The 14,642-nt window shown below is 43.5% G+C and overlaps 1 protein-coding gene across 12 annotated transcripts in view; it reads right to left on the reverse strand.

The window, feature by feature from the left end:
- Positions 1–681: 681 nt before the first annotated feature.
- Positions 682–14,642, reverse strand: part of SNX14 (sorting nexin 14) — a 1,106,650-nt gene continuing 1,092,689 nt past the window's right edge. For 8 of the 12 annotated variants that reach the window (XM_086926583.1, XM_086926582.1, XM_086926579.1 and 5 more), the window contains one exon: positions 682–892. In XM_086926583.1, the coding sequence (XP_086782709.1) occupies positions 851–892 (42 nt within the window). In that variant the 3' untranslated portion in view covers positions 682–850. The remainder of the gene's footprint in view (positions 893–14,642) is intronic. The other 4 variants (XM_086926585.1, XM_086926577.1, XM_086926575.1 and 1 more) reach the window with 1 other exon arrangement.

Genomic DNA, 14,642 nt, shown 5'->3' on the forward strand with positions numbered 1-14,642 from the left:
TCTTGAAACATAACTGTGGTATCCCTTTTAGTCTCCTGGCATTATTTGACTGGATCTGGATTCTTACAATAATACATTAAAAAGAGGTTTCACACAAAACTAAAAAGAACATAAGAGAGTCAATCACTGCATTTTAAAAATCAGCAGAGAGGGAGATGGCAATGCAAACGTGAGCAAGTTGAAGAGTAGAAATGAAAGCTGGCCCGCCAGATAATGCAAATGAGGAAATTGAGAAAGAAAACATTACTATGTCTTTAGTAACGTTTTGTGCTGGGAAACATCCACAGATCTTATCCTGCACGTGAAAATGGAAAGCCAGTATACCTGCTAAAATTCTAACTAGTGTAACAGCGCTCAATACGAATAGCCTGGGAGAGCTAAAAACACCGCATTGATACCTACTGTGCACATCTTAATGGTTATCCTTTTTCAAAAAGACCAAGTACGTTTTACAACTAGCCACTTTACTAGCCAGGCTCATTATTACGACATAAGATGTAATGATCCTTATTAAGGACGGTACTGAGAACAATGCTACATTTGAAATAACTCCTAACAAAAACATACTTCTAAAAACACTTCAATTTCAAAATCAATTGGATTCGTCTAAAACAATTTGAAATGATTCCAGGTTTAATTTTTTCTGCATGCTCAGTTATTTCAAAGCACACAAAGAAAGTATTTTTAGGACATTTACATTTTATTTTTTGTTGAAACAAGAACATTCAGCATTCGATTTTACAGGTATTTACAGTAAATATACAATATGAAAGTCTAAAGTTCCTCGTTTTGAGTAGCTATCAGAACACAGCAGATGTGCAATAATGCAATCCAACCGTCTTTCAATTGGTTAAATCCAGGATGGAACTGAAGTGGCTTCTTTCTGCACCTGCTACGAGACAAAAACAGGGTTTAGAATCAGCCATGTATTTTACGTGCGTCGACATTAAATACAAGGCTTAATAACAACACAAAAAAGGGACTGGTAAATCTATATTGAATCAATTGCAGCCACAGTCACTGATTTCTAATCGTTTTTTCCATTCTTATTGTTTTTTAAATAAAAATAAGTTACATATACACAGTGTACACTTCATATCATATGCAAAAAAAGATCTGCATGTGACAAAGGAATAGTACAGCAGGTTGTGTTATATCAAAATGTCAACATGGTCATCAAGGAGCATATTTATCATAGCCTGGCATTGCCCTTGCGCCACGCAAGGGGGGGTGGGGGTGTTGAAAAGGCAACGCAGTACTAAAGTCCGATTTATCAAGCCACACAAGCCCACCTTGAGTGGCCCTGCATGGCTTGATAAATCTGGAGTAACACAAGGCAACGAAAATTGCTGCCTTATGGTACTCTGCCCCAGGGGGGCTATCTATTGGCGGAGCGTGGGTGTCCCCACACATCCACCGATGGATTTTGGCGCATTCCCAGATTTGCCTTTAGTGGTAGAGCTGCGAATGCGTTAAAAAGCTACGCTTCCCTAGGGGTGCCGTAACGGGGAGAAATATGTTTATTTCTCTTTGTTTTTCCCTCTTCGTATGTGCGCTGTATTCTGAATCACATAAAGAGATAAGGCATCTCAGGAGTGTTTTTGTGCTGGAAGGCGGACCTCCTGCACAAAAACAATGCTGCTTACAACGCAGGCACCCTTGAACCATGGCATAAGGTTACCTGTGTTCGTGCTGGGCAGCCAATAGTGCCCCAGTGCACGGAAAGGACGGGAATGCGCCATATGATGTTAAATACACGCATTCCTGCCCTTTCCCTTTCATGCAGCGCAGCAAGGTAGCTTGCTGCGTTGCACTGGATGAAAGTATGAAAAATATGTCAAGAAAGCCAAGACCTGACAACCACGGCACAAGACCACACAGCATCAATGATGGTCTGTTGTATGGGCTACAAAGAGTCCATCCATGGTCTTCATAGCCTACCATATTTAGACGGATATCCATGCACCATATATACCATCCTTTCAAGGGTACATCAGTGGTCCATACTAATATGCGGCATGCTTGCTAGTATTAAACCAAAGTAGCAAACCTACTATGCTGTCATCACTTGTAATTGACCAACCATACAAGAAGTATTTTGTGCTAAACTCATGGGGCCTCATTACCAGTGACTGCTACGGATGGGTCCAGTGGCAAGAGTGACCAATGGCCCCCCATCAGAAATAAAGGGGCACCTGTGACGAAGCCCCTAGAAGCAATCTATAGCCAGACCGAATTGTAAAAATTCCTACCTAGGTTCTATTACACGTCTATATCTATGCTTTTCAAACCTCTTTTCAAATGATAGAATTTTTTAACAGAGGAACAGTAACGGCTGGTAGCATACAGCCTAGAAAGGTTTTAGGGGTTGGCACTTTGTTTTAATACAAAGTGAACACTGCTCCAAGCACACATATGGCTGGAATAGCATAGTGTTTTCAAAGTACTGTTGGCCAATATTAGTTTCAAAATGCAAGTGAGTGCTGTCAATAACAACCAGGAATCACTAACCCTGAACCCCAAAACTTCCAAAATACTGTTGAAACTTTTTTAGGCGAAGTTAATCAAATCACCTGTCAAGAACTATCCTTCGACTTCTAACAAGCAGTTCCACTGCCTTTAAACACCTGATGGCATCTAATATGCAATATTAAATTGATGCAATTGAGTATGCCAAAGCGGATAATACTCTAAAGGTCACTGAATTGTTGAAGACAGAAAACCATTTCAACTGCAATGCTGGACTTAAGTTAGATTAGTTTTAATAAGTTTTAATTTCTCTTCTCAGTTTATCAAGTCTGTGGTAAAAATATATATTGGGTTAAAAATTGAACTGATAATAATCAGCCCCAAAGATGGTGAAGTAAATATGAAGGAGACTTGCCCTCTGTGTCCCAGCTGTTTTTCAGTATTATTGGAGCCATTGAAGAGTAGAATGAAATTGAAGAAATACTGTATGTGTTTTGGCAGACTTATAGGAAATACTTTGTGCACAGCTCTATCATTTGTTTGAGAGATGAATGGCATATTTGGAACTCTGGAGATTGAGAGGCTGCTATTACAGTATATCACCGTATGTATTCTAAAGTTAAAACATGGTGCTAGGCAAATTCCAATTAGCACATGGATTTTTAGGTTAGTCTACAGAAAAACCATGAAAAAACTGAAAGGTTGAATATCCAAATGTGGGATATAGTGTGGTCGATACACCACCCACTCGTGTGACTAAAATATAGCAAAAGGTCTGCCAAGCAGACCGATATAAATGCAGCTATAGCTGCAGTGCTAAAGTACAAGTTACTTATTTTCAGTAAAGCCTTATCTGGTAGACTCTATCTAGCCGCAGATTCCTTAACTTAGAATATCCCCTGCGTCAAACTGGATCATGAAGATTTTCAAGCAGTACCCCTGTGTGCTGGTAGGTGGCGTCATTCAGCTCTGCATCAGAAATCACATGCAAAATACCTTCTCAGCGCACTGACATCAGTTACTTTCACAACTTGCCACGCCAGGAAACTGGTGTGAAAAAGAATAAGGTCCTGAAAGGGGTGTCAAACCTTAACCGGTTCACAGAACAGGGAGAATGGGGGGGGGGGGGGGGGGGGGGGGGGGGTCAGTAAGGAATCTGCAGCCAGAGTCTCTACCAGATAAGGCGTTATCGAAAGTAACTTGTTCATCTGAAAGAGACTTCTAGCTGCAGATTCTTTTCCTTAGAATAGATATCCAAGCAATACCTTCCAAACGGTGGGACGGAGAACCTGATTAGACCAAAGAGTCATGTAGGACAGAACGAACAAAGGACCCATTGCGACGGACCTGAATTTCCAGGCAGTAATGTTTTGTGAGCATGTGTAGTGATGTCCACGTCACCGCCTGAGAGATATCCAGGAGAGGAATGCTGCAAGCTAATGCAGAGGTCGCGGCCTAGGATCGGGTAGAATGAGCGCGCAAGCCATCATGGGGCTGTTTCTTGGCCATTGCATAGCAGATCTTAATGCAAAAGACAATCCATTGTGAGTTGATCCGCTTCTGCACAGCCTTCCATCTTTTGGCTCTGACATAACCCATGAAGAGTTGATTATCCACTGGGAAGTCTTTTGTGCGATCAAGGTAGAACGACAACGCTCTTTTTGGGTCCAAACGGTGGAGTATCTCCTCCTCCTCGGTGCGATGAGGCAGAGCAAAGAAGATATGCCGGGTAATCTCCGGCATACGTGGAAGAGAGTAACAACCTTCGGAAGGAAGGAGTCACTTGTCCGGATGACCAGTTTGTCCAGGTAAAAGGAGGTGCAGTGACGCTGAAGAGAGGGCCTGCAATTCACTGATCCTCCTGGCAAATGTAATGGCCACCAAAAAGACGGTTTTAATGATCAGCTGCCGAAGAGGGCAAAGGTTTGAATGGTGTACACATCAGGGAGTGAGAACAATGTTGAAGTCCCACTGAGGCATGATAAATGGAATTGGGGGAATATGTGCTGCAGACCTTTAAGGACAGACAATCTGAAAAGAGATGGTTGGCCCTGCAATTGCAGGAATACAGAGATTACAGAAAGATACCCCTTGCCCACTGAAAGTGCCAGTAGCAGAGCCCTGCTGTGCCAAATATGGGGCAAACAAAAGAACCTTGGATAAAGGTGCAAAAAGGGGTTCAATGTTGTAGGAAGTACTCCATGGCACAAATTTATCCCAATGGCAGGCGTATATCGACTTGGTGCACGGACGCCTGGCTGCCAGAATAACATCACAGACTTTAGGCAAAAGTTCGAACGCTGTCAACTGTCGCAGCTCAATCTCCACATATGCAGGTAGAGGGTGTGCAGATCTGGGTGCATAGCCCTGCCCTGCGGCTGTGACAGAATATCCTCCTGAATAGGCGGCCTATGTGAAAGACCGATGGTCATGTAACACAGCTCAGGATACCAGAATCTCTGTGCCCAATTTGGAGCCACAAGAATAACTTGGGCCTGGCCGTTCCGGATCTTCTTGAGAATTCTGGACAGGTGTGGTATTTGCAGAAAGGTGTACAGGAGACCGGAGCTACATTCAAGACGAAAAGTATCTCAGAGGCTGACATTGTGCGTTCTTGGTGAACAGATCTAATCAAGGCTACCCCCACTGCTGAAAGAGACCTTGCACAACCTCCTATTGGAGATGCCATTTGTGATCTGCTAGGCATCTCTGGCTGAGTTTGTCGGCTCTGGCAGTCAGAGATCCCACCAAATGCTGAACCACCAGGGAAATGCCCTGATGTTCCAACCATGGCCAGAGGCGCAGGCCCTCTTGACACAGGGTCTACGACCCCAACCAACCCGGTTTGTTACAATACCACATGGTAGTGGTGTTGTCTGTGAATGTCTGCACCAGCCTTCTCTTGAACCAAGTCATAAAGGCTTTTAAAGCCAAGCGAAGCATCCAAAGCTCCAGCAGGTTTCTAAGGAGGTCGGAGACCAGAGTCCTCCAATCTTCACTTCTCCGCAGATGGCTGCCACAGCCCAGGAGTTACGCATCTGTCACTACCGTTAAATATGGTTGGGGAACTGTGAGGGGTATGTGACTGATTCGGATGCGTTTCTTTAGCCACCACTGCAGGCCTTTTTCAGTTCCCTCAGAGTTCTGGACCATGTCGGAGAGATTCCCTTGATGCTGCTCTCAGTGGGCCTTCAGATCATACTGCAGAGCCCCCATATGCCAGCTGTCACGTGTCACCAGCAGGATACAGGAGGCCATGAGGCCAAACAGCCTCAGAGTTGGTCTCACTGAATTCCAAGTGAGAGGCTGAAACAATAGAATCATAGTCTGAATATCCTGGACTTGCCACTCTGGAGGATGGATATGAAACTGCACTGGGTCTAGAACAGTTCGGATGAAAGGGAGCATCTTAGTGCAAGTCAGGTGCGACTTTGGCGTGTTGATAGTGAACCCCAGCAAATGCAGGAGGTTCACTGTAGTTTGAAGGTTGTGAAAACTGCTTGGGGCTAGTCTGCCTTCAATAGACAATCATCATGGTAGGGGAAAACTGAACTCCCCCATCTCCACAGGTGAGCTGTGACCATCACCTTGGTGAACACCCGGGAGATGCTGGTAAGGCTGAAAGATAGAGCAGCAAATTGAAAGTGCTCTCGGTCCACCGTGAACCACAGATTGTGTTGGTGGGCCAGCAGGAAAGGGATGTGTAAATATACAAGTCCGACACAACCATCCAGTTTCCCGGGTCTATGGCAGCCAAAACTTGGGTGAGCATTTTGAAATTCTCTTTTTTCCAGAAGAGGTTGAGAAGGATAGGGCGAAGTCCACTGTCCTTCTTTGGCACCAGAAAATAGTGGGAATAACAACCACAACTTACTTCTGATGCAGGCACCCTCCTCTATGGCTCTGTGGCTCTGTTGGTCAAGAGAACCTGCCCAAGGACCTGGCCGCAGCCCTGCTGTCCATGAAGTGCTCCAGCGCTGAATCCGCCTTGTCTTAAAAAAGGTGACAGCCATCAAAGGCATGTCGTTGACGGAAGCTTGGACATCCCCTGAAAAGCCAGATTTCCTCAGCCAGGTGTGGTGCTTCAAGACCACATATGATAAAAATGCTCTGCGCAGCGAGTCGGTCATGTTAAGTCCACATCAGCTTTGCTGCATCACTCCAATAGGCAACAGCCTAGGAAAGTATGGACCGAAGGAAGCACTTGTGCAAAGAATGCTATAGTGTATGGGAATAACGGCCCAATAGGCATCTGGTGTTCACCAACCGCAGTGCCAGGCTGGTGCAAGAGGACATTCTCTTACTGAAGGTGCAGTGATAGAGAAGACAACAGGGAGGATACGGGATGAGGAGGTTTGGACCTCAAAGCTCCACCATCTGGGATATTGTGCTAAGTAAGGTAGCTGAGATCCCTAGCAGCTGGGCGATGGCGGCAGGCAATTATCCTATTACACAAGGGATCACTGATAAGTTCACCAGTGGTCAGGAGGATTTTGAGAGGAAGGAGACTGGAGTATATCCTCCTCACGAGACCTAAATCACAACAAATACTCCAATTACACTCTATTTTCAAGACCAGTTCTCGAATAGTGTGTTTTATGAAAAATGAAAAAAAGGCTAATGTGGTATGGAAAAAGCACCTAGCCACCTAGGGAAACGGGGATCATGCTAATCATGTCCCTGATGTCCAGATCGGGTGGGATCCAAATACTCCACTCATCAAGCATGCACACAGAAGAGAGCATGCATGTGTATGGATTATGCACTATGTATCAATTGTATATTTATCATGTATATATGATTTGATGTTTCTCTGTAATTTTCTCTTGTGCCCTACAGGTGGAGCCTGGCAATACAGAGATACTCTCACACACCAACAAAGAGAAGCTACTCTACCCTTGAATAACAAATAGGATAGGGACTCCCTACTTATAATTCCCCACACACTTTCGGGGAATCTGACACTTGCCCTGAAGAAAGTCCTGGACCTTCACAGCCCTTGTTGGACTGAAACATGTCGGCACTCACACTAGGGTCTTAGGACCATTAGAATCCAAAAAGACCCGTTTTTTATATTTTTTTAATAACCCGATCTGACCCAAAAATAAAGGGAAACTGGGGATCAGATTTAGGTTTTTTATATTTAAGTCCCCCTGTCTTCATCTTACAAAGAGCTACCCAACACTGTGGTTGAGCCCACCTCGATTTTTAGGGGTCGGGTGACCCGATGATGAAGCATGACACCACTAGGGTGTGTGAGGGTAACTAAAAAGATGGTTGTTTTCCCCTTACTCAGCAGGGACATAATTAGCATGATCCCCGTTTCCCTAGGTGGCTAGGTGCTTTTTCCATACCACATTAGCCTTTTTTTCATTTTTCATAAAACACACTATTCGAGAACTGGTCTTGAAAATAGAGTGTAATTGGAGTATTTATTGTAATTTAGGCAATTCTCCTATTCACAGGAGCCCCTGTGCAGGGCTTGGACCAGGCCACAAGTAGGACATCCTTAAGTCTTCATTGAATGGGAGTAAGGGTTTTGAGGGGGTGAGTCCAGGCGGAAGCACTTCCATCAAGACAGTCTCCTGTGCCACTGAGGGTCGGTCAAGATCCACGACCACAGCTGCCCTGCATACCACCATTGCAAATGAGGATCCCTCTTCTGTAGCCACAGTAGGAGGGAAAACCAGGCGATTGTCATGTGAGGTGTCCAACATACTGGCCTCACCCAGTTCCTCATACAAGTTGTCCTATTCTTCAGCTGGTTCGTCTCCATAAGGGTCCATGGAGACGAATGTCCTCAGTCAGCGTCAGATGACCCCCATCCTGTTCTGTGTCGGAGTTGGGAATGACAATGGAGATTGTGCTGCCTAGGTGCATTGGAACTAGAGTGGTCTGATCACTGGCTTTGCTCTGGATCCAGCGAGGGATCCCTGGGGCCCAACTGGCACTGAGGTTGAACCAGCCGGCGTGGTCCCAGTAGAGGTCTCTCCCATGCCAATGGGGCCAAAGGCGCTCCAGATGGGTCAGCCGGCACAAAGATGAGGTGTATGGCCTCATAAAATTATTTTAGCTGGGCAGCGGTCTCTCTAGCAAAAGTGGAGAAGCGCGGAGCGAACCCTGGCTCAGGCATTGTCGACTTATGGGGCCTGGAGTGGCAACACTCCCTCATCTTGTTAGATGACTTTGGGGGACCCAGTGAAGTTGAAGGGCATTTGGACTTCTTCAACTTCTTGTGTTTGTAGGACTTCCCCGATGACTTTGAATGCGACAAACATCGGGAGGAGCCCCGTGAATGGTCCCTGGGACCTCCCAAGCGAATGGGACCTCCAGCATTAGAGTTGACAAACGTCGGCCAGTGAGGAGTTTGAGGGATTGCTCTATCAGTGCCTTGGGGGTGCAGGGTGCGGTAGTTCTCACACCCCTTGGAGGCACGTGGTGCCTGGAGTGTGGCTCCAGGCACCACAAACATACCAAGTGAAGGGCTGTTGCATACATTTGCCTATGAAATGCCATGCATGTTTTGAAATCAGCCGGTTTCTTTGGTGACAGCCTCACACCAGGAGATGAAAAATCTCAAAATGAGTCAACAAAAACTCGAAAAAGACCAGTCAAAAAATGACTGAGTGGTAGCTAAGACCAGACCAGAGCTACCTCGCATGGAAAGGAAAGAACTGACGTCAACGCACAGAGGTAGGGCCTGCATTGGTAACGAGCACGTAATTTCCGCTGCAGACGCAGAACTGAACACCGTCACCCACCAACATGCAGGGACACTGCTCGAAATCTTCCAGATCCAGTCTGATGCTTGGTTAAATTCTAAGGTAAGAAATCTGTGGCTAGAAATCTTTATCAGATATGTCAGGCAACTATTTTGACATGTGGAAGTCTACCTCTCGTAGATCGTTGGTTACATTTTCCAAGTTTGCCCTGCTCAGAGAACTTTGAGCCAATGTTCTAGGTTTTTAACAGAACATTGGAAACAAGGGGCCCGACCTAGTAAACCTCCCTTCACGTACAGGTCAATCCCTTGCCCACAACAACAGATTTCGACTTTCATCTTGCAAATTAAGTCAGAAGGTGAAATTGTTCACTGGGGGAACTGCGAGTCTTTACTTGACCGTCGCTACATTACAGTAAGTCTGAAAAGGCAACTAGCACTTGCTCGCCCATACCAAACATTTCCATACTACATTATTTTTTATGGATGATTTCTGAATTTTCTTTAAACATTCATATATCATATTTTTAATTTACTTTAATACTATTTCGGTGGAGCTAAAATATTTTACATGCACTCCGAAGATTCCTGTTGCTTGATCCAAAGCTACTAAGTGTAAATCCAGGATTCCTCAAGAATTCTGCGTTTACTTTTTAGGAACTAGATTGCTTTGTGGGAGCTTAGTTTCAGATCAAGACGGAGTCCTCTTTCCCCTAGTAATCAATACAATTCCTCACATGCCACCTACACACTAAAAAGGCTGTACTAATTATGAATGAACATTTTGAGAATAACTAATTAAACTATAGACATTTTTTGGAAGAATTTAAGGCCAGCTGAAAAAATTTAACTGGGGATGGGAAGATACCAACGCAACAGGATGACCTGGGAGCTCCAGTGTGGCTTTATCTCTGAGCAGTGTATGGGTACCAGAACTCTGTGTGAGACAAGTAATTTCATAAACAAGATGGGAAGCTGCACATATCCTCTCATCTTAATGCTAATCACGAGTTTCTCAAACACCAAAAGGATCATATAGTGAAGACTGCTAAAACGAATCCATCATGATGATCTTGCTTTTTGGTAAGAGAAGCTCATTGTCTGGTCTGCTTGATATTCTGCCTAGATGCTAGAAGTGAGTATTAGAAAGACTTTATGTGAGGTCTGGTTCCCATTATTGCGTTTATGGGGTTCTACTTGCTATGAAGACTTCATTTGGGGATCCCAAAATACACTCCTCTCTTTCCACACCCGTTACCTCTTGGACATTCTCCCACAGGCTCCTGAGACGTTTTTATGATGTTATATCCTGTGATGTTGAACAGCATTCATTCTGGGTGGTACCCTATGTAGCATTCTATGTTAAATGCAAGGCTTCCACACAGCAAAGTGTGCAACCTGTGTTTTTTCAATATTGTTACAGATGATGCAACAGGCTTTTCTTTCTAAATGAAATTTATATACACTTAAACGTAAGTAAGGTTGGAGTAATTATGGTTCATGTTTAAGCTGCTGTTTTCCCCTAGTAATTGAGGAGCACCAATCTGCTGGTTCTTAAAAGGTTTTCCGAAAATTAAAGTATCGCCTTAAAGTAAAGAACTACATTATCTCAACTTAGATATTTAATCTTAAAACAAGTTAAGGTTTTGGTAAGTGCTCCCAATAATGCTGATGGGCAGAATCAATCAAAATAAAAGACTAAATATTGAGAGGCCCATAAACTATCCTCACTTCATGTCACTATTCTTTATGAACTGCCTGAAGCTACCAATGGTAGAGGGCTCCTGTCTCAGATGGACAACGGTATATGCCCTTTCGCACACAGGAAAGAAGAGAGCATTTTAAGGTTTATAGAGCACATGATATCAAAAAAACCTCACAGGCTATGTACTTAATAAGGCAAAACTCTCCCTTTTAGATGTCTCTAATGACATCTGTCAAATTGTTTTGGAAAAAATGAAGAATTAGGCAGAAAGAGTGGGCTTAGGAGTCAGCCTCCTCCAGTCACTAGCATGCCTGTTTTTTCCTGTTAGGCATTACTTGAATGGACTGTCAATCAAGTCCATGGCATTTCTTTGATGGATACATTGTACCATTGCCTTTATATTATGCCTTTGGTGATTGGTGCATTGAGTTACTCCTTACTGTGACTGCAGCATGCTGTCAGACAAAACAGCATTTACTGACTTTGTCAGTGTGTCAGAACATCAGTATACTTCACACTGAAACGCCGTTGAAATAAATGGGAATAGTACGAATTACATGTCAATGGGGGAAATACCAACATTCTGTTTCATTTATTATACTGTGGAAGCTTGTTCTGCCATACCAACATTGTGAATAAAGCACTGAATTACTAACCTGTATCCCAAAGACTTTCTTTCAATTGTATTATGCTTTTACTGCTGGCATATGATAAACCACTAGAGGTCCCTATACCCCAGAACCCCAGTAAAAAAGTTCAAGAACCACAAGTGCTTTGAAACTGTGATGTGGCTCTCCAAGGGTGATGGTATGTTATGTGTATTTGTAAAGAGTACTATCACCTGCACCTGCAAGGGAGCAGGTGTGTGTGCCTAGGACTGTCTATGGTAGGTTGGCTTGTTGAAAAGCCAGGTCTTCATCTTCTTGCAGAATTCAAGAAGAGAGGAAGTGGTGAACTTGTTTCTTAAGCTTGGGGTGTTGCCCGAGAAGGAGCGTAGGAGTGGTGTCTCATCTAGGTAGGATTGGTTCTAGATGTGTGCGCAGATTATGTTGGCCAGAGGGATCATCGTATGCATTGAAGAGGGTGGGGCTGAGGCACTCTGTAGACAAGTTTGCAGGGGCTTTCGAGCAGTAAGGCGCAAGGCTGACCATTAGTGTTATATATTGATTAGGAAGGAGCAGACCCAGCGGACAGCGAGTGCTTGGATGCCAATTTCATGCAAGTACCTGATGAGAATGGAGTGTGAGGCTGTGTCAAATTCTGCATAGTGGTCCAGGAGAATGAGAGCTGCCATGTCAAGGAAAATGCTGATGTCTTCTGTGGCTGCAATGAGCACTGTTTCTGTACTGTCGGACCTGAATCCGGACTGTGTATTTTCGAGGTGCAAGTAGTTGCTGAAATGGTCAATGAGGCGTTGGGTCCTCCAAACACCCCCCGTAAGACATTGGGCTATTTTTTTGAACTGTGACTGTGATGATATTGTATAAGATGTTTATGGAATGATAATATGTTTTTAAATGTGTTACTGGCTTTGTTTTTAACATACAAATACATTTCAAATATTTTATATATAAAAATGCTCTGTTCATGATTGATTAGTAGTAGTGTCCATTACTAACATTTGGGCTCAACTTCTCAGTAATTTCGCCAAGGGAATTTTCTGATTTCACTGTTTACAAGTACCCTATTCCCCTGGTGTGTCAAGGGGTCTCTCTCAAAAAATTTTTACATTCAAAGTACGGTTCTGTTGAACCGGAGAGGTTGATAAATAGGGCCCCAGAAATAAAACATATTCTAGGGTGCCTAATACGAATTAATCACCCTATCTTGGTGTTCAAGAATAAGCCAAAATGGACACATTTAAGACATTTGGATATACAGAGGATCAGCTTAATAGAATGTTGAACCAAAATCCCCAAACAAGAGGCACTATAGTGAGTAGTAAAAGTGGCCATGAAGAATTAATCAAAATCCTTAATTTAAGGAAGAAGTTAATAAGAACTGAACTTCACGCAGAGTTCCTGACAGGATATATAAGAGCCGGGGTTATACCTTTGGGGTTACGGATCAGAAATGAACCGGGACTCTTTACTGATAATGACAAGTTTCTTGAGATTTGGACACACATTGCTAATCGGTGTAGCCGAGATTGGTTGATCCCCATAATAGAGACGGCTCAAGAGGTAATGATTTTTGAACGTAAACAAATAGACGATTTAGAGGACGCACTAAAACAAAATACAGTAGTTGAGGATGTTAAAAAGAAATTGGAAGAATTAGCACAAGAAACTGAAGGTTATCGAGAATACTTAACAAATAAGAAATCAATAAAACTCAGGAAAGATATAGAAAAATCCAGTGCAGAAACAGTTTACCCGTTCTTAAATAAAGATTATTATACCACCAGGAACGATCAGAGATGGGAGAAGCCCCAGTACCCTAGACAAATTTACTCCAGAGGAGGAAATAAAAGAATAACATTTTCAGAAACATCTGGGTCTAGTGAGGACGAAGATCATACAAATGAACACACAGGGAGATCGGCATCCAATTACCAGCATGAACCCCAATCTTTTTTAGGGAATCGCCCCTACAGGGGCCAAAAAGGCTACCGGAACTATCCCCGAGAGGAACCTATGAGGAACCATGCACCTCCAAATCAGACAACACCAAATTACCTGAAAACCAGGAATGCCCGATATTGGAGGTAAATGAATTCCCCATTATTAACCTCTCAGACAGGGTTCTGTCAGGAGATGAACAGGAGGTGTTGAGATTTGGATTTAGCTTGGCTCCAACTGCCCCACCCAATAAATTCGAACTGGAAAAGGATATGAAAAGCTTTTTCAGAAAGATTAGATTGAACAGGTTTTTTAGTCGACAAGGAATACGAACCAGGTCCAAATGTCACAGGTTTTAAACCCAAATCAGTATTTACTCCAAATTTGAGACATGTAGAGAAGAATGTCGAGCTATACGAAAGGATAGTAGAAATCGAAATAAAAAATAGTCTTGGCAGTATGCAGGGACAGTCAAATAATTTATCTAAATGCCATAGATTAGCCTTCAAAAATCTACAAGATTGTGACCGCATAACAATAAAACCCGCCGACAAGGGCGGCGGGGTAGTAGTTCTCAACACTGAAGACCACAAAAAAAGGATGAGGGCACTTTTAAATGTGAAAGATCACTACATTCCAGCTTCATTTAGAATGTTAGATGGGTTAAAAAGGGATGTCTCGACATTCTTAAATTATGGTAGCGACAATGGTCTGATGTGTGTGGACGAATACAAGTTCATGTTTAACAACAACCCAATCATTCCGGCAATATATGGATTGCCTAAAATCCATAAGGAAACCGAGAATCCACCCATGCGACCCATTGTTAGCAGCCTGGGCTCACTATTAGAGCCTTTAAGTAAATATGCAGATTTTTTCCTGCGTCCAATTGTCCAGAAACAGAGGTCGTATCTCAAGGACACGGCCCATACCATCTCGATATTTGAGGGGCAGAGCTTCGACAAGGTGACCCAGTTTCTGTTCACCTTGGATATCGACGCTCTTTACACAAATATCCCCCAGGATGACACTATTGAGGTTTTATCTTCTATTTTGGAGGGTGAGGATTTTAAGGGTGGACACAAAGATTTTATCATTGGGTGTGTGGAGCTAGTATTAAAAAACAATATTTTCCTGTTCAAGGATGAGTTATTTAAACAGGTTAAGGGGACCAGCATGGGGGCCA

This window comes from Lissotriton vulgaris, chromosome 6 (assembly GCF_964263255.1).
Source record: "Lissotriton vulgaris chromosome 6, aLisVul1.2, whole genome shotgun sequence".
Classification (NCBI taxonomy): domain Eukaryota; kingdom Metazoa; phylum Chordata; class Amphibia; order Caudata; family Salamandridae; genus Lissotriton; species Lissotriton vulgaris.